This window comes from Bufo gargarizans, chromosome 4 (assembly GCF_014858855.1).
Source record: "Bufo gargarizans isolate SCDJY-AF-19 chromosome 4, ASM1485885v1, whole genome shotgun sequence".
In the NCBI taxonomy this organism is placed as follows: domain Eukaryota; kingdom Metazoa; phylum Chordata; class Amphibia; order Anura; family Bufonidae; genus Bufo; species Bufo gargarizans.
In genome coordinates this window covers 173796141-173817158 of record NC_058083.1, presented here as the reverse complement: position 1 = coordinate 173817158, position 21018 = coordinate 173796141, and the positions used below count along the sequence as shown (strand labels likewise).

General features: G+C 41.7%; 1 protein-coding gene across 1 annotated transcript in view; it reads left to right on the top strand.

Annotated features, from left to right (window-relative positions):
• NAALADL2 (N-acetylated alpha-linked acidic dipeptidase like 2) overlaps nt 1-21018 on the top strand; it is a 1185913-nt gene that overhangs the window by 605533 nt on the left and 559362 nt on the right. The window contains exon 5 of the mRNA XM_044292072.1: nt 1080-1230. Coding sequence (XP_044148007.1) covers nt 1080-1230 — 151 coding nt within the window. The remainder of the gene's footprint in view (nt 1-1079; nt 1231-21018) is intronic.

The window sequence follows — 21018 nt, the reverse complement described above, 5'->3', positions numbered from 1 at the left end:
GGGTGCTCCTGTGGGTGATGAGTGGCGGTTCGCGGGGAGCACCCTGGCAACGCCAATTTCCTCCCAAATTGACACTGATGGGGCCACAACGTGGCTCATCACTGTCGGGGGACACCTTTCCTCCACTTCATGTACACATTATATTGTTCCTTTATGGCCAGCATAACGGGTTGATAAGACGCTGAATCTAGGGATCCCACATGTATATACCATGGGGATCGCAGGTTCGCAGTGTTCTAGACCCCGATACTAACATAGGATTCTCCAGAATCTACCATTAGCAAAAAAAACTGTTTCCTGTATTTGATGTCATCTATTCACATGACTGCGATCATGTGATGACTGATGGGTGGCCCCTATCACAGCCTGGACATGCGCACACTGGCTGCTAGGTTGTCTCAACCATTTTTGTTGTGGTTACTAGTCAGTCTCCAGACGCCGGAGGAATCGCGATATTTGTTCCTCTCGCGCATGCGTAGTTACTGAACGGGAACGCCGCGGAGTTTGTGATGCTGGCTCCATACAGTTCCCCAGCTGACCGTGAGTTTTAATTTCACGATAATTAGGGGATACACCTGCACTTATTAAGATTAGCTACAGTACTTTTCCATATGTTTGAAACGTTATCTAATTAGCAATATATTGTTTATATGCACTGCACTTGGCAATTTGTTGCGGTATTCTATATGAGTTTATGTAACCACTTGTATTATTATATTTATGAATTTTGATTGTAATTTGTAATAATTGATGTCAATTTATGTCTGATTGATGTACCTTTATAAAGTATGCTTGTAACACATGTGCACTGGGCTTGAAAAAGACAGCAACAAGCTGTTGAAACGTCGCTGCTGACTCTGGGTGAATAAACCACACGCTTATTTAGATATTTTTGGAGTGCTGCTGGCCTTCTTTCTTCTTTAGTTCATTGGACCTAGGTGCTGGTCCACATTGGCCTGACTTGCACCCATTTGTTACAGTGTGCTGCAATCTCATTTTGTCAAAGCATATAAAGAATACATTACAAACTTTGCAGGTCATGAAAAATAATTAACTATGTATGTTTACTTTTAACCTAGCTTTCGTTACTGGAAGAAATTGGATTTGGAGGAGTGCTTGTTTACATTGATCCATGTGATGTTCCTGAGACTGAAAACCTCAAGGACAAAGAATTTATGGTTTCTTTAAAAAGTGGAGGATTCCTATCTACAAAGGAGTCTTCTAATTATAGTAAGTTGGATTTAATATTTTCTTTCATACTAGATTTCCTTTTGGCTTTAAAAAACTGTATATGTGATTCGAGGGTTCCACTTTCTCATTAAATGCTGTGAACTTCTTATCCATATACCTAATAAAACAATAAGTAACTAATTTCTAAGTTCAAAAACTCTTTATATTGTCCCACTTGTTATATTGACGGCTCCTGCCCAAAAATAGTTAGAGGGAGAGACAGCACCACTTACAAATTTACTATTACTAGCTCCAATCTGTGGCAGTGCCTGTAGTGTTGAACCCTAGCCTGTCAAGTTCCAAGAGATCATAAGATGGAGAGAAGACCATGGCACTCAATGTCTTCACAATATGCAGAGTTTTATTTACCAACCATGCAATGGTTTGACTCCTAAGAGCTCCTGCCCACCTAAGCCCAGATACTTCAAGCGGGAGCTTCTCCACTCACCCTGTGTATGTTACAGTTCCAGTGTTCCAGCAGTGGGTCTGGGTGCCAATGTCCTATGTGATTTTTAGGGATAGTCTTAATTGATCCTCACCCCTAGTGTCAAGGTTTAAGCCCTTATTTGGCTCTGTGTTTACAAGGTGCTAATCTGCTTCTGTGATATACTGTATATCCTGCTTGCTTGGCTCATTCTCTTACTGAGTGATAGGTTCACTTGCTTTCTATATCCGGAAAAAGTGTTATGATCATCTTGTCTGCCCGTGAACTGACTTCTGCCTGATTCCTGAACTCTGTCCCTCTGCTGACTGACCTGACTCATGCCTCATTTCCTTACTAACCCTGTGCTGCCTGTTCTGACCTTTGTACTGTTTCTTGCCCTGACCTCAGCTTATGACTTACTATAAGTTTTGCCTGATCTCTTGGTGCTTTGCAATGGTGTATGTGACGTCTGCTGTCAACTACTCCAGGAAGTAATGGCCTGATTGCTTCCCTGCAGAGAAATCCAGATCCCTGTATAGGGCTAAAGGGGTCATTACCAGGGGACTGTCAGGATAACAACCTTAGGTTTGACTGAAAGTCAAACCGATTGGTTGACACAGTGGTTCAATACTCAATGCATGTGTTCTGAAGTTATCTAATATGTACTGTGGTTCTACAACATACAGTATATGACAAATGACAGACTGCTTCCCCAGGATGATCACTTGTTTGTTGTGATTTCTTGTCTTACAGTAACGTGTTTTTTGTTGTGTTAATGTCTTAAGCTAGTCAAAATAATGGTGGCTACATCTGTATTTTGAGGATTGTACATGCTTTATTGTAAAATAAGATAAAATATGTTCATGTTCTAGTACAGGTCACTTTAATGCACATAGAATAAGTAGAACAAATGGACCGAATTAAAAAAATTTATGCACTGTATAAACTTGATGGTAAACGCGTTAAGTAATTAATGGCAAGAAAATGTTAATTGACTTTTCAATGGATTTCAATGGCTTTTGTCAATTTGAGCTTTGCTACATCTGTATTTATATGGTGAATTATTTTGTTAATTTCTGGTAGACACTTTTTATATGGGCTATGTATTTGCTAGAGAAAGGGTCAAGTGGTAAATATACTATGAACCTGCTTGAAAAAAAGTTTATTGCTTTTGTTTTCTTTGAATTCTCATGTTATAAGTTCATCACTTTTTAAAGTGGTGACATAAAAGCACTATATATACATACTTTTCATACTTTTTTCTTTAGACATGACCTTAAATATTTTGTATATACCAATCCAGATTCATCAGATGTGAGGTTACCATATGAATATTTAACAGTTTTTTAAAAGCAGCAGATAAAGGAAAACAACATATAGATCCAAAGAGTGACTAGAACTGAGCCTGAATTGTCATGGAGCTCAGCTGTGGTATCAGAATGAAAGATGGTAGGATGACTAATTCCAGTAAATTGCAGTATGCAGACCACATTTTTCATCTCCGTTTATTGAAATGCTTACAGGAAAATAGAAAATCCAATACTTTTTGAATCCTTCCGATGTTATTAAAAGATGTGGCTACATATTAGGACTCACATTTGCTAAAAAATAATCACATTTTGTAAACTTGTAGCTATTGCTAAAGATAAGAGAGGCTATTTCTGAAATACCAATAAGGTAAAGTCTTAATTTGTTTTAAAATATATCTTCATTTGCTGCAACATCCAGTGAGACACAAATATCAGCCATCATGTCTAGAGAAAACTCAACTATGGAGGAAAACTTGAAGCCATTTTCTGGATATCGGAAAAGGTTGTTAGGTATTCACAGCATGAAGTGACTTGACAGCTCAGTGGGAAAATAATTGTACATTTTCTCAATATCCTACTATATTTGATCTGATGTTCTGTAAAGTGCACTGTGAGCTCTAAACTAAATCGAGCACTTTAACTTTACCCTGTTCATTTTTTGCTTGTGTGCCAAATGTATTATCTTTTTAGCATTTTTTATTTTTTTTTCAAATAGTGCAACTTTACAATTTTGTGGAAAATAAGGGGTTGGGGTGGTGTAAACATTTGAACATAAATTTCAATTAATCATCTGTCCTGTAAAATGGTAGAAAAGTATTTCCCTATTTCAGATATCACTTGACATGGATTTTTTTGTGTTAAAGGGGTTATCCCATTACTAATGTAAAAAATTAAATTGATACATCATATTTCTAACAAAGCTAGAACCAGCCCTGTACCTGACATGGATCCATAGATCTCCACATTCTTTGCTCTGCTGGATTTATATCAAGCTGACAGCTCAAGGGGAGTGTCTTTTCTGCTGCAGCTAAGAGGGAGTGTCTCTTCTCTCCCTATCACAGCTAAGGAGGCAGTTGAAAGATGAAAATGAGCATGTGCGACCATCTGAGCAGGACAAAAAAAAAGGAAAATAGCAAATAGCAGGTGGTGCTATACAGATATTTTATTGACTAACTCAGTAGCTATACACAATTTTTATTACAAGCAATTACAAAAGTATTCAGATCCGGGTGCTGGTTTAAAAACTGTAGAATATTTTTTGCGGGACAACCCCTCCTTTAAGGATTTTTTGGTCTTTAAACAAAATTCAGCTTTAGACATATAAACCTAAGGGACATTAACTTTAGAAGCCATAATTTCAACAAACAATTCTAACGATTGTATATAAAGTTTTAATGCAATTTTAATGCAATATAGAGGTATTTTAGGCCATACTTCTTGAAGAATTTCTTTATCCTAAACATAGCAACATAGGGAGTCATTTATTAATCTGAAACATGTTTATTAGTGTTGGGCGAAAATATTCGAATCGCGAATATTAATTGCGAATATCTGCACTTCGAGAATTTGTGAATATTTTGAATATAGTAATATAGTACTAAGGCCGAAAAAATACATTTGTCCATCCTGTTCGGCCTGTCATCCTGCAAGTTGATCTAGAGGAAGGCAAAAAGAAAACTAAGGTAGAAGCCAATTTTCCCCACTTTAGGGGAATAAAAAATTCCTTCCCGACTCCAATCGGGCAATCAGAATAACTCACTTGATCAACGACCCCTCTCTAGTAGCTATTGCCTGTAATATTATTACACTCCAGGGGGGCGTGGCTTGCAGCCGAGCAGAGAGGAAGCGCCTTGCTTGAGCTCCTGCGATCCAGGGCAAACTCTGGGACATCCTGATTGCTGCTAGCTTTTCAGAACTTTGGGGAGCCCTCAGTCGGCTTGGCACTGTGCCCAGGATCATTTTGAGCCTTTATTGGAACCTTTTCAGATCTCTGGAGCCGTCACTCCATCTGCGGCCTAGACGGAGAACAGACTCCTGGACGCCATTGCTACAAACGGCCGGCTGACGTTTCGCGCCAAGATCATTACAGCCGTATCAAGAAGGAGATCCTTACAGGAGGGGAGACATTATACCGGTAAGAAACCTCTAACTTACCGTTAAACAGCCCGAACCTCACGCTGTCCTACAGTACAGCCAGAAGCAGAGGATATCCCTCCGGGCCAGCAACGCTGCAGACTCCTGCAGTTACTTGTTCCCCCTAGATCTCCCTCTCCACCTCTTCTAATTAGAGGCTGTCAGTTTCAGCTGACGTTACCGGCCCAGAAGATTTCTCTTTCTTGCTCCATCCGACCAGATCGCACCACAGTCCGTGCAAATAATAGACGCGACACGGCAGTGTTTGGAGCTGAAGCGCCAGCATTTGATGAAATCGGGGATTGCGATTTTTAAAAAAAATCGCATATTGCAAATCTTCGCATAAGGAAAAAAAAAATTGCATATTGCGAATTTTCGCATGAAGGGAAAAAAATTGCATCACTGAAAAAATAATCGAAAATTCAATCCGAAGAAATATATTCGGAAATTTAATGCGAACATTCAATCCAACTTGATAGAATAACATACAGGACTCACTGGTTCTCCAAAAAATTGTTGAAAAGGGGTCGGCAAGAAGCTCCGAGAATAAGCATAACCATACTACCGATGCTAGGTCATATGGTTGGACTTTTATATCTATAGCACATTATACTTACTGCAGCTCCTCATCACAGTGTGAAGATCTGTGCTTGTTTGTAGGATCTTTTCCTCTCCTTTTTTTTTTTTCTACACTGATCCTCCAACTGTCCACTATCATATTTGGGACTCAGGGGTGCTCTGAGAATGCTCCCTTTAAGTCCTCTGTTTTAAAGAGACAGTAGCCTCTTTTTGCCAGCAGTGTAATTATGGCAGAATAAGTCTAATCATACTCATAGGAGGCTGCAGATGATAAGCACAAGCTCAAACTACTTATGCAAAAAATGAAGTGACTTTCCACCTTATTTGTCAGATGAAGAAGTGAGTTAACAACCGCAGAGACAGAACATACGCATCCATGGTGAAAGTAGGAAGGTACAGGGGGGCCGACCAAGACTCCTACAAGCAGCCTAAAGCACCCTCTCTTGCACAATCGGACCTTGACAGGTTTATGATGAAGAAAATTTCACACTCACAAGGGGCGTCCCAGACTACCCCGAAAAGTAGCACTCAACGCCAAACTGCTTCTCACCAAGACAGGGAAAGTGATGAAGAGGAACAGATTGATACATCCCCAGACCTACCAATATCCAGAACCTTTATCTCTCAAGCCCTATCGAAGGCATTAAATCTAGTACTAGAAGAACTTTCTGAAATAAAAAGAGAAGTAAGGCAAATTGGCCAGAGAGTTGAAGCTTTGGAATCTAACCAGTCTGCAGTGGCCGATTACACAAGCAAAAATTCCTTGGCTTTATCTATCTACCAACAACACATCAATCATCTGTACGACTATATGGAGGATCAGGATAATAGAGGCAGAAGGAATAATATTCGCATTAGAGGTGTCCCAGAGACTGTCGCTGCCGAAGCAATTCCAACTGCCACTAAAGAAATCTGCTTATCCCTGCTGGGAGATTACTATCCTGACCCCATCATAATAGAAAGAGCTCACCGAGCCCTACGTCCCAAACCAAAACCTGGTGACCCCCCAAGGGACATCATTTGCAAGCTTTTAAATTTTGCTCAAAAAGACCTGGTGATGAAGAGGGCCAGAGAAAGTGGGAACATCGAATATGAAGGTGCTCAAATCCTATTATTCCAAGACCTGGCCCCTACTACCCTCAATAAGAGACGTGCTTTAAAACCCCTTACTGACCACCTCAGACAAAAGCGCATTGCATTTAGATGGTTATTTCCTTTCGGGATGCTGATCACAAGTAAGGAGAAGAAATACGTCTTGAGATCACCCAAAGACCTCCCAGAGATCCTTGATGCCTTGGACATACAAGATATAGACATTCCCGACTGGTCTGCCACCAATGACGTTCTGATCCCCCAAGACATTACCCCTCCCACTCCATGGGAATCTGTGGGTGGTGGGAAAGGGATAAAATCAAAGAAGAAACAGGGTAAACTTACCCCCAGGCGTATTATCACAGAAGAGGACTGATCATACTCTTTGTTTTTCTAATGTTCTTTATGTTACGTCTATAAGTCAGTCCTATGGAGTTGGGCTCACAGCTGCGGACTTGTACAGTCCCTCCAACCTCCCTTAATCTTTCGGGGTTGCTCCCTTTGAGTTACCTATTGCTCCATACGATTTGGTTGGGGGGATTGTATGACTGGCAGCCTGGGCCTAATTAGCGGCTTAGGTTAAGTCACTATATGTCCTAAGTTTAAATCTTAGCATTATTGACAGGTTATTACTATCTGTCTCGTTGCGGATGTTGCTCACTTCCAAAATTTCATTATTTCTTTAGTGAAGAGTCATGCCTTTCTGCCCACAGACTAGCTCTGAATTTGGGTTTGGCTAGGCCTGACACCACTGCAGCCTCTGACCTGCAGTTAGGGGCTCTGACCAAATGTGGTCCACTACTGGGATATTAATATCCCCGGTCCTAAGAAGAATGTTATTGTTTAACCCTTTCCTAATGTTAATGTTATTTTTCTTACCTTTTAGCCCTCTCCCACCCCTCCCTATACACACAATCTACTCACCAATGTCTCCAACTACTCTTCCTGAGTCAAGTTGTCCGTTCTGTACTCTCAAGGGTCCAAGGTTATGTAAGTACATCTCTCTACACCCCCAAGATACTCCATGACAGATCTACACATTTCTACATATAATGTTAGAGGCTTTAAAAATCCTGCTAAAAGGAGCCAGATTCTCCATTTCCTGCATAAAGAAAAAACAAATGTGATTTTTCTACAGGAAACACACTTCAAAAATAGAAAGATTCCCAATATGACGAGAGCCTATTACAATCTCTGGTACCACGGCACCTCAGAGTATTCCAATAAGCTGGGTGTCAGTATTGGTTTTCATAAGAACACAGATTTCATTATGACGGGTTTAAAATCTGACCCCTCGGGAAGATATTTGTTAGTAAAAGGGACAATAAATACCCAGTTATACACCTTCGCTAACTTTTATGCTCCCAACGAAGGTCAAAAAAGGTGGTTCAAGACGGTGGAAGCTCTAGCAAGATTAGAGGAATTATCTCATTGGGAACTTCGCTCCTACCACAAATATTCAAAAATTTGGCTTCCCTGGACGGCCGGGAAGAGTTTGATCGACCCTCACCAGCTTAGAGATTTAGATTCTGGGGTGGCTTAAACACCCGAGGTTTTTCTCCTTTTATTTTTATTTTTTCTCCCCTACGGCTTAACTTTAACTTTGTTTAACTTTGTCTAATTGTCGACAGCCTCACTATTTGGACTCACATACCCACGTACATGCTTTGATTTCATCTTCGGATCTATGTATTGCCTTGATCCCGAAGTTGGACTCAGGTATACTGGCTTTAAGCCACTAATTGATTCCTTCGCTGGTGTGTTAGATATGAACCTCATTTACAGCTTGCCTCTCCCCTTTGTTTTACTCCCTACTTCCCTCCTTCCTTCCCCTCCTCCCCTCCCTTTCTACAGAGTTACTTGTTCATATATTTTCTAGATTCGGTAATCTTTGAAAACTGTACTTTATGCCCAAATCGCATATTCTGCACTGTTCTATCCGAATAGTTTGTTTTCTCAGGATACACTTCTGCTGACAGACTTGGGTAGCTTTCAGATAATTTATCTGAGCTCCTTTTCCTCACACTATGCTTTTATTGTTGAGTGATTCATTCGGGCCTCGACTTATCACACATTGTTGTTCTTTGTATACGATATCTTATGATTTGTGCTGCAGTGTTACTGTAATGTTCCATTGTGCCTGATTTACTCTCAATATGTGCATTCTCATGCCATTGTACTGTGAATGTCTTCTCCAAATGTGGTCCTGTAACTTTGTTCCTTTTCCTGTTATTTGAATATAAAATCAATAAACAGATTTTAAAAAGAAAAAAGAATATTATTACACTCCAGAAATACATCCAGACCCCTCTTAAATTATTTTATTGCACTCACCATCACCACCTCCCCAGGCAGAAAGTTCCATAGTCTCACTGCTCTTACCATAAAGAATCCTAGTAATTAGATCTGTCTTTTTTCTAAGTAAATAACCTTAATTTTGATAATATTTCAGGGTACTGTAGTTGCCCCATTCCAGTTATTACTTTAGGTGCCCTCCTCTGGACCCTCTCCAGTGCTGCTAGGTTTTCCTTGTTCACAAGAGCCCAGAACTATACACAGTGTGGTCTGACTAGCAGTTCGTAAAGTGGTAGGACTATGTTCTTGATTTAAATAACGCTTTAAGGGTGCTCCGTGAGTGTGCTAGATAGTGGCAGCGGTATCGCAGCAGAACCGTAAGATCTGCCGCATAAAGGAAGGCACTGTAATAAATATAACGATACTGCGCTCTGGGACTTTAGATGTATACAGATTAATGTAAGGGTATCACAGGTTATTACAATTCAGCACATGGGTATACACTGTATTACAAGTCTTATCTGGCTTTGCCAGTATACCAGTAGTGTGGACTCCTGTCTGTATATTGATCCTCCTGCTTGTACTCTTGTATTTGGTGTGCTGATGTGTCTTCCTGAAAATCGGAGATTGCCGATTGAATGATTATTGCTCACCGAATCCTCGATGCTGGAGTCCGGGGAATAAGGTGGTTCAGGTCTCGTATGAGTCGGCGTGCAGGTTAGCGTTTAGGTCAGTGTGTAGCTTCGCGTCCCGGCCGGTGACGCGATGCTGCAATCAATAGAGGTTTGGACAAACAACTTTTTTAGCGCTCACTGAGAGAAATGAGTGACGTCACTACCAATTATGCCCCTTTTAATGCAACCCATTATCCTATTGGCCTTGGCAGCAGCTGCCTGACACTGGTTTTTGCAGCTTAGTTTGCTGTTTATTACAATTCCTAGATCCTTTTCCATGTCAGTGTTACTAAATGGTAAAACACTCAGTATGTACAGGTGACTTGCATTATTCCTTCCCATGTGCATACTTTACATTTGTCAGTGTTAAACCTCATCTGCCACTAATCTGCCCAAGCCTCCAATCTATACAAATCCCTCTGTAGTAGTATACTGTCCTGTTCAGTGTTAATTACTTTACACAGTTTAGTGTCATCTGTAAAAATTAATATTTTACTATGCAAGCCTTATAGTGATACATATTTGTAATTGTGAATATTCTAGATATTATTTATTTTTTATCAGTAACCTCCCTTCTTGCTTGTGGGCCAATGAGAAGGCTTCAATGTATTTGTCTGAACTTAGCAACATCCCTAGCAACCAATAGGAAAGTTGCCTACCCCTTACTATATAAGAACCTCCCCAGTTTTTTAAAGTTCTGAGAGAGACAGCAGTGTCAATGCTGTGCTCTGTGCTTTCCACACTACATTAGATAGATAGTTAGATAGCCTATATATATATATATATATATATATATATATATATATATATATATATATAGGCTATTTATATCTATAATACAGATAGTTAGTGGGAGATGGTGTAGGTTATATCCTGATATAGTGTAGCTGTTAGGCCTCTTTCACACGGGCGTCATGTTTTTTGCCCGGATAAGAGGCGGGTGCGTTGCGGGAAAATGCGCGATTTTTCTGCGCGAGTGCAAAACATTGTCATGCGTTTTGCACTCGCGTGAGAAAAATCGCGCATGTTTGGTACCCAGACCCGAACTTCTTCACAGAAGTTCGGGCTTGGGATTGATGTTCTGAAGATTGTATTATTTTCCCTTATAACATGGTTATAAGGGAAAATAATAGCATTCTGACTACAGAATGCTTTGTATAATAGTGCTGGAAGGGTTAAAAATAATAAAAAAGTTAACTCACCTTCTCCTCCTGTTCGCGCAGATGCCACTCTGTTCTTTAGCTGTGGACTGAATGACCTGAGGTGACGTCAGATCACATGCTCCAATCACATGGTCCATCACCATGGTGATGGAGCATGTGATCTGACGTCATCAAAGGTCCTTTAGCCCACAGATAAAGAACAGACCGGCATCTGCGCTAACAAGAGGAGAAGGTGAGTTAACTTTTTTATTATTTTTAACCCCTCCAGCACTATTATACAAAGCATTCTGTATTCAGAATGCTATTATTTTCCCTTATAACCATGTTATAAGGGAAAATAATACAGTGAATAGACTGTCACCTAGAACCCATGCGTGAAAATCGCACCGCATCCGCACTTGCTTGCGGATGCATGCGATTTTCTCGCAACCCCATTCATTTCTATAGGGCCTGCGTTACGTGAAAAACGCACAAAGAGGAGCATGCTGCGATTTTCACGCAACGCACAAGTGATGCGTGAAAATCACCGCTCGTGTGCACAGTCTCATAGAAATGAATGGGTCAGGATTCAGTGCGGGTGCAATGCGTTCACCGCACGCATCGCACCCGCACGGAAAACTCGCCCGTGTGAAAGGGGCCTTACAGTGCAATGTGTTAGGTAGTGGGATAGGTTCTGCTGTCCATATATACATGCAGACCTGCTAAAATGTGAAGTTTCACGTATTGCGCCAAAATATTTGCAACATTAGTGCCGATTAGTGCAATCGCAAATATATTGGCGCACTCAAACTTCATATAAAGCCATTTTTAATGTTCTGCCTTGACCCATGCCTGTATTTTACACGTATTCCATGAATATTACATTGCCAATTTTTTGCAATCAAGAAAATAATCTCAAATTCACAAATTTGTGAATATATGACGAATATTCACCCAAATATTTGTGAAATATCGCAAATTCAAATACAGCCCCTGTCGTTAATCACTAATGCTTATATTAGGCATATTTCAGGTGCAGATTACGGCGTAACAGTTAGTTGTGCCGCAATCTGCAACTCCTAGCCACTCACGCCAGGTCTAAAATTGTGGGTATAGTGTGTGTGGGGATGGGGTCTTCCAGTTGATTAAATAAATAGTTCTGATGTACCTGTGTGTGATCCATATTTTGGGAGATCGCAGTTTCAAAATCCACAATGGCGGCTTGTGAGGATTCAACCACCTCCACCCGATCGCCGAGCTGCTTTAAATCTTGTTTAAAATCCTTGTGCTCCTGAACTAGGGGGTCCAGGGCTTCAGCGAGTAGTTTGCCCTAAAGGCTCTGGATACTGGTAAGTGTTCTCAGGATTTAGGGAACACAGCCTCACTACCTTCTCCCTCTTCTGAGTCTTCCATGCCCTCATGCTGCTGCGAAGTCTAAAGGCCTGGCACCATCTTATCTGGCCTTCTTGAGTGCAGCACGCTAGTCTTTTTCACAAACTGGTCTAAATCTGCTTGTCCAGCCACTGTTTTCAAGGTCCCGGGGGTGTCCCTAGGCTTGACCTTGTTGAGTTTGTCCATGTTGGCTGCTTATGTGAGGCTGGAAATGCCCTCTCCCTATTAATCCACAGTAGAGCTCACTCAGGTGCGTGCATGCGGCTCTTCTGCCAGGCTCCGCCCTGGAACCTGTCTTACATTTAGAACTGGTGGAGAATGCGCTGAAGTTTGGCAGAACCACTGCCAGCTTAGGGGTTTATTAAGACTGGCATCTAAAATGCAGAAAAAAGGCAGAACAAAAAATATATACAGTATCAATGCAGTTGAGCCTTTTATCCTGCAAAATTGATCAAGGGGAAGGCAAAAAACCTTCATGAGGAAGAAGCCAATTCCTTACAGATTCCAATCAGGCAATCAGAATAACTCCCTGGATCAACCACCCTTCTCCAAAATTCTAGTAAATATAACTTGTAGTAGTAGTATTACACTCCTGAAATGCATCCAGACCCCTTGTGTACTCCTTTAGTGAGTTAACCATCACAATCTCCTCTGGCAGAGATTTCTATAGTCTTAGTGCTTGTATAGTAAAGAATCCCCTTCTAAGTTGGTGTAGAAATTTTCTTTCCTCTAAATGTAGAGCATGTCCCCTCATCATAGTGAGAGTCCTGGGTATGAATATATCAAGTGAGAGATATCTGTAGTGATCTGTGATATAGTTATACATGGTTATTAGATCTCACCACAGTTGTCTTTCTTTTAAAAAAAAACTAGATTACCCAAATTTTGATATTTCTGGGTACTATAGTCCACCCAATCCAGTTATTACTTTATTTGCTCTTCTCTGAACCCTCTCTAGCTCTACTATGTTCTTCATTTTCACAGAAGCCCCTGATTGCACACAGAACTCCATGTGACTAGTGATTTGTAAAGTGGCAGCACTATGCTTGCATATTAATAAGTTCATCTATGCCCCTTTGGATGCAACCCATAATCTTACTGGCAGCAGATGTCTGACACTGGTTGCTACAGTTATGTTTACTGTCAACTATAATTACTAAGTTCTTTTCCATGTCAATGGTATCCAGTGTTTTGCCATTCAGTATGTATTGGTGGCTTGTATTTTTCCTTCCCATGTGCATAATTTCACATTTATCAGTGTTAAACCTCCTTTGCCACTTCTGTGCCCAAGCCTCCATTCTATCCAAATCCATCTGTAGCAGTATACTGTCCTCTTTTGTGTTAGAGAGGATCTTTGACCACTCCTGATTTGCCTATTTGAATAGCTTTATGCATCCCCCATGTAATAACAATTCTGGAGCATCTTTTATTATGTCTGAATATTGTGCCATTCCTTTATTATTTTTACTAGAAGTAAAACGAAAGTAAAGGTAGACCGCGCTGACTACATAGTGTGAAGTGGTGAGTCCCGCGATCAATGCTGCATAGAAAATTATACCACCAGGTAAGTACACAATGTTCACCAAATCAGCGTACACTCCTAATCAACCTAGTAGGAAAATGTTTGCGGTTGATGCTGCTGGGAATAGCAACTTGCCTGTGCTGGACTGGTGTATGGGATCCCCGCTGTAGTTCTCAGTAATACTGCTAGAGTGTTCGCGGCTTTAGGTTTCCTCTACAAGCGTGTGCGGTCCCGGCCGGTGACTCGCACACGAGGGAAACCAAGCTGGTAATCCTCAAGAGCGATAGTTAAGTTTTGGAATTAAAAAATTCCTTCCTCAGGGATGGTTGTTGGTTCTTCTCTCTGGAAATAAGTAGGCATTTGTTCCCATGGTTACCAGTTCTCCAATTATTCTGAGAGTCACAGACTACCGACATATCAAATGTCTTCTGTTTTTATTAGACCAAATTTAGGATTCTATTTGCTGATGTTTTAACAAAAGACAAGAAGGTATAGTTTTTTGCTAAAACATCCCGGACCGCGCACGCTTGTAGAGTAAACTTGAAGACTCGAACACTCTAGAAGTACTACTGAGAACTATAGAGTGGATCCCGTACACCAGTCCAGCACAGGCAAGTTGCTATTTCATGCAGCAACAACCAGAAACTTTTTTCCTACTAGGTTGATTATCACGGATTAGGAGTGTACGCGGATTCAGTGACCATTGGTGTGTATTTACCTGGTGGTATCATTTTATTCGATGCAGCATTGATCGCTCGACTCACCACTTGACACTGTGTAGTCAGCACAGTCTACCTTTACGTTTGTTTTACTAATACAGTACAGACCAAAAGTTTGGACACACCTTCTCATTCCAAGAGTTTTTTTTTTTATGTTCATGACTATGAAAATTGTATATTCACACTGAAGGCATCAAAACTATGAATTAACACATGTGGAATTATATACATAACAAAAAAGTGTGAAACAACTGAAAATATGTCATATTCTAGGTTCTTCAAAGTAGCCACCTTTTGCTTTGATTATTGCTTTGCACACTCTTGGCAGTCTCTTGATGAGCTTCAAGAGGTAGTCACCTGAAATGGTCTTCCAACAGTCTTGAAGGAGTTCCCAGAGATGCTTAGCATTTGTTGTCCCTTTTGCCTTCACTCTGCAGTCCAGCTCACCCCAAACCATCTCGATTAGGTTCAGGTCTGGTGACTGTGGAGGCCAGATCATCTGGCGCAGCACCCCATCACTCTCCTTCATGGTCAATTAGCTCTTACACAGCCTGGAGGTGTGTTTGAGGTCATTGTCCTGTTGAAAAATAAATGATGGTCCAACTAAATGCAAACCGGATGGAATAGCATGCCGCTGCAAGATGCTGTGGTAGCCATACTGGTTCAGTATGCCTTCAATTTTGAATAAATCCCCAACAGTGTCTCCAGCAAAGCACCCCCACACCATCACACCTCCTCCATGCTTCACGGTAGGAACCAGCCATGTAGAGTCCATCCGTTCACCTTTTCTGTGTCGCACAAAGACACGGTGGTTGGAACCAAAAATCTCAAATTTGGACTCATCAGACCAAAGCACAGATTTCCACTGGCCTAATGTCCATTCCTTGTGTTCTTTATCCCAAACAAGTCTCTTCTGCTTGTTGTCTGTCCTTAGCAGTGGTTTCCTAGCAGATATTCTACCATGAAGGCCTGATTCACACAGTCTCCTCTTAACAGTTGTTCTAGAGATGTCTGCTGCTAGAACTCTGTGTGGCATTGACCTGGTCTCTAATCTGAGCTGCTGTTAACCTGCGATTTCTGAGGCTGGTGACTCGGATGAACTATCCTCCGCAGCAGAGGTGACTCTTGGTCTTCCTTTTCTAGGGCGATCCGCATGTGAGCCAGTTTCTTTGTAGCGCTGGATGGTTTTTGTGACTGCACTTGGAGACACTTTCAAAGTTTTCCCAATTTTTCGGACTGACTGACCTTCACTTCTTAAAGTAATGATGGCCATTCATTTTTCTTTACTTAGCTCCTTTTTTCTTGCCATCATACAAATTCTAATAGTCTATTCAGTAGGACTATCAGTTGTGTATCCACCTGACTTCTCCACAATGCAACTGATGGTCCCAACCCCATTTATAAGGCAAGAAATCCCCCTTATTAAACCTGACAGGGCACACCTGTGAAGTGAAAACCATTTCAGATGACTACCTCTTGAAGCTCATCAAGAGCATGCCATGCCGAGTGTGCAAAGCAGTAATCAAAGCAAAAGGTGGCTACTTTGAAGAACCTAGAATATGACATTTTCAGTTGTTTCACACTTTTGTTATGTATATAATTCCACATGTGTTAATTCATAGTTTTGATGCCTTCAGTGTGAATCTACAATTTCCATAGTCATGAAAATAAAGAAAACTCTTTGAATGAGAAGGTGTGTCCAAACTTTTGGTCTGTACTGTATATTTATTTAGGGTTTATGCAATTAATCCTTTTGTAGACCAGCAGCGACACACTCATACGAGTGTTATTCAGCTTTCAAACATTATAACTTTTCTTCCTCCCTCCTGAATGAGGTAGCATGGGTATCCATTGATTCTTATTTCTACTAGAAGTTATAAATGAATTGCTATCAGTTGTTTACCTGCACAGACTCACTCTATCCAATCGGTGCTGCCATTTTCAGACTGTGCAGGAACACCCCCCCCCCCCCCACACACACACACACTTGTTACCACCCCTCTGTACCCTTACTGCAGATTGCTAGCAATTCATTCATAACTTCTAGTAGAAATGATAAAGGAATGGCACAACAGGCATGTTTGGAGTGGTGAAAGGTCCTCTTTAATTACTTAACACAGTTTAATATTGTCAGCAACAAATTATATTTTACTGTGCAGCCCCTCTACAAGATAAATATATTAAAGAGAATAGAGTAAAATACTGACCCCTGAGATATCTCCCTCGTGACATTGACCCAATCTGTGTATATATAGTTAATAACCACCATCTGTTTCCCCTAGTCCAAGCATTCTAAATGTATGTACTAACCTTTTGTGGCATCTGATAACTCACCCAGGTTCTAGACATCCAGTCTAGAACATAACTCCACATAGAAGATCATTAGTTTCACAAGATTGACCCCTTATAAACCTATACTGTTGTGACATTATATTGTAATTTTCATTGAGATACTCCAGAGTAAAATCTCTTAAACCGTCAAACCGTTAACCAATTGTGGCACCATATTTGCTAAGCTTCAATCTTGTGAAAGATACCATGTCATCTGGGCGTGTATGCCATCTGGACCCAGTGATTTGTCAGTATTTACCTTTTTAAGATGTCGTTGCAATTCTTCTTGGGTTAGATAGGCTGTATTTAAACTCTACCAAAAATATTGTTAGGGTTTAAGGGGGGAATTTTGAAGCACTGCACATCAGAATTCTGGCTTCCCCTCAAAAGAGAGATTTGTGACTTTTTCAGGTTACTTCTGTAAAATTTTGATGTTCTGCATCACTCACTATAGTTTTGAAAATGAGTGAGAAAGCGGAAAAGCTAAGGGGGGATTTATTATTGTAGATGTTTAAGGCTATTTTGTCTAGACTGGAGTTGCTTTGCACATTTGAGCCAAATATGTGCTTTTTTTTATTAAATTTGGTGAAAGTGTGATGTGGTTTCACCACTGTTAGTAAAAGAATGCATGAGGGTTGCCAGATGTGGAGATGCAACTTTTTTGCCACTTTTTAAAAAATTGCACATTATAATTCTAATCTGTAATCCTGAAGAACTTTTCAATCCATTTTTGAGTGATGAAGCATAATATAATTGGAGAAATGTCCACCTAAGTGTTTGTTTTAGGTTTGTTTTTGTGCCACAATTCTAGCATAAAATTCTGTCTCATCCATCCTGAGCCACTGTGATAAATCTTGTACTGTTCTGGGCAGCCTAAGTTTATACCATCTACCAGCTTAGCAAATTTGCCCTCAATTTTTCCTTAGGCCAGACACAAAGGTCTTGTTTTCAAAAACATTCATGTTTATAATTCCAAATAGCTTGAGGGTCATACTAGATCATGGATATCAGTGGTCTCCAACTTACTGGATCACATATTACATAGTTAATGTAATGTAAAAACATAAGCCCATCAAGTTCAACCAAGGGATAGGTGGGGATGTGAATTTTAGAAAAAGGGGAGTGACACCCAAATTTCTACACATTTTCATAAGCGTTAGTCATTTACTTTTACTAATTCATTAAAGCCATTTTTAAAACTGCCCACTGTCCAAATCCTGAGGTAGACTAGTCCACAGATGCACAATTCTTGCAGTAAAAAATCCTTTAAACCTGTGAAGATTGAACTTTTTCTTCTCTTTCTTCTTTAGATGAAGGCAGTGCCCCTTGTCGTTTGAGGGGATTTTACATGGAACACTTTTTTTGCCATATTTTTTGTACGGCCCCTTTATATTTTTGCATAGGTTAATCATGTACCCCCTTAGATTACTTTTCTCAAGACTAAATAAATTTAATTATTTTAAACTTTCCTCATAGCTAAGATCCTCCATGCCCCCTGTCAGTTTAGTTTCTCTCCTTTGTACTTTTTCCATCTCCAGGGCATCCTTTCTATGGACTGGTGCCCATAATTGAACTGCACATTCCAGATAAGGCTGCACCAAAGCTTTGTAAAATGGTAATATTATATCCTCTCAAAAGTTACTGTCCCGCAAGTCAATGGCTTATTTAATATATGACAATATCCTGCTAGTAGAGTTGAGCGAACACCTGGATGTTCGGGTTTGAGAAGTTCGGCCGAACATCCCGGAAATGTTCGGGTTCGGGATCCGAACCCGATCCGAACTTCGTCCCGAACCCGAACCCCATTGAAGTCAATGGGGACCCGAACTTTTCGGCACTAAAAAGGCTGTAAAACAGCCCAGGAAAGAGCTAGAGGGCTGCAAAAGGCAGCAACATGTAGGTAAATCCCCTGCAAACAAATGTGGATAGGGAAATGAATTAAAATAAAAATTAAATAAATAAAAATTAACCAAAATCAATTGGAGAGAGGTTCCATAGCAGAGAATCTGGCTTCCCGTCACCCACCACTGGAACAGTCCATTCTCAGATATTTAGGCCCCGGCACCCAGGCAGAGGAGAGAGGTCCCGTAACAGAGAATCTGTCTTCATGTCAGCAGAGAATTAGTCTGCATGTCATAGCAGAGAATGAGGCTTCACGTCAGCCACCACTGCAACAGTCCATTGGCATATATTTAGGCCCAGCACCCAGGCAGAGGAGAGAGGTCCCGTAACAGACAATCTGGCTTCATGTCAGCAGAGAATCAGTCTTCATATCATAGCAGAGAATCTGGCTTCCCGTTACCCACCACTGGAACAGTCCATTCTCAGATATTTAGGCCCCGGCACCCAGGCAGAGGAGAGAGGTCCCGTAACAGACAATCTGGCTTCATGTCAGCAGAGAATCAGTCTTCATATCATAGCAGAGAATCAGGCTTCACGTCAGCCACCACTGCAACAGTCCATTGTCATAAATTCAGGCCCAGCACCCAGGCAGAGGAGAGAGGTCCCGTAACAGACAATCTGGCTTCATGTCAGCAGAGAATCAGTCTGCATGTCATAGCAGAGAATGAGGCTTCACGTCACCCACCACTGCAACAGTCCATTTTCATAAATTTAGGCCCAGCACCCAGGCAGAGGAGAGAGGTCCCGTAACAGAGGATCTGGCTTCATGTCACCAGAGAATCAGTCTGCATGTCATAGCAGAGAATCAGGCTTCACGTCACCCACCACTGCAACAGTCCATTTTCATAAATTTAGGCCCAGCACCCAGGCAGAGGAGAGAGGTCCCGTAACAGAGGATCTGGCTTCATGTCACCAGAGAATCAGTCTGCATGTCATAGCAGAGAATCAGGCTTCACGTCAGCCACCACTGCAACAATCCATTGGCATATATTTAGGCCTAGCACACAGGCAGAGGAGAGAGGTCCCGTAACAGACAATCTGGCTTCATGTCAGCAGAGAATCAGTCTTCATATCATAGCAGAGAATCAGGCTTCACGTCAGCCACCAATGCAACAGTCCATTGTCAGATATTTAGGCCTAGCACACAGGCAGAGGAGAGGTTCATTCAACTTTGGGTAGCCTTGCAATATAATGGTAAAATGAAAATAAAAATAGGATTGAATGAGGAAGTGCCCTGGAGTCCAATAATATATGGTTATGGGGAGGTAGTTAATGTCTAATCTGGACAAGGGACGGACAGGTCCTGTGGGATCCATGCCTGGTTCATTTTTATGAACGTCAGCTTGTCCACATTGGCTGTAGACAGGCGGCTGCGTTTGTCTGTAATGACGCCCCCTGCCGTGCTGAATACACGTTCAGACAAAACGCTGGCTGCCGGGCAGGCCAGCACCTCCAAGGCATAAAAGGCTAGCTCTGGCCACGTGGACAATTTAGAGACCCAGAAGTTGAATGGGGCCGAACCATCAGTCAGTACGTGGAGGGGTGTGCACACGTACTGTTCCACCATGTTAGTGAAATGTTGCCTCCTGCTAACACGTTGCGTATCAGGTGGTGGTGCAGTTAGCTGTGGCGTGTTGACAAAAGTTTTCCACATCTCTGCCATGCTAACCCTGCCCTCAGAGGAGCTGGCCGTGACACAGCTGCCTTGGCGACCTCTTGCTCCTCCTCTGCCTTGGCCTTGGGCTTCCACTTGTTCCCCTGTGACATTTGGGAATGCTCTCAGTAGCGCGTCTACCAACGTGCGCTTGTACTCGCGCATCTTCCTATCACGCTCCAGTGCAGGAAGTAAGGTGGGCACATTGTCTTTGTAGCGTGGATCCAGCAGGGTGGCAACCCAGTAGTCCGCACAGGTTAAAATGTGGGCAACTCTGCTGTCGTTGCGCAGGCACTGCAGCATGTAGTCGCTCATGTGTGCCAGGCTGCCCAGGGGTAAGGACAAGCTGTCCTCTGTGGGAGGCGTATCGTCATCGTCCTGCCTTTCCCCCCAGCCACGCACCAGTGATGGACCCGAGCTGCGTTGGGTGCCACCCCGCTGTGACCATGCTTCATCCTCATCCTCCTCCACCTCCTCCTCATCCTCGTCCTCCTCGTCCTCCAGTAGTGGGCCCTGGCTGGCCACATTTGTACCTGGCCTCTGCTGTTGCCAAAAACCTCCCTCTGAGTCACTTCGAAGAGACTGGCCTGAAAGTGCTAAAAATGACCCCTCTTCCTCC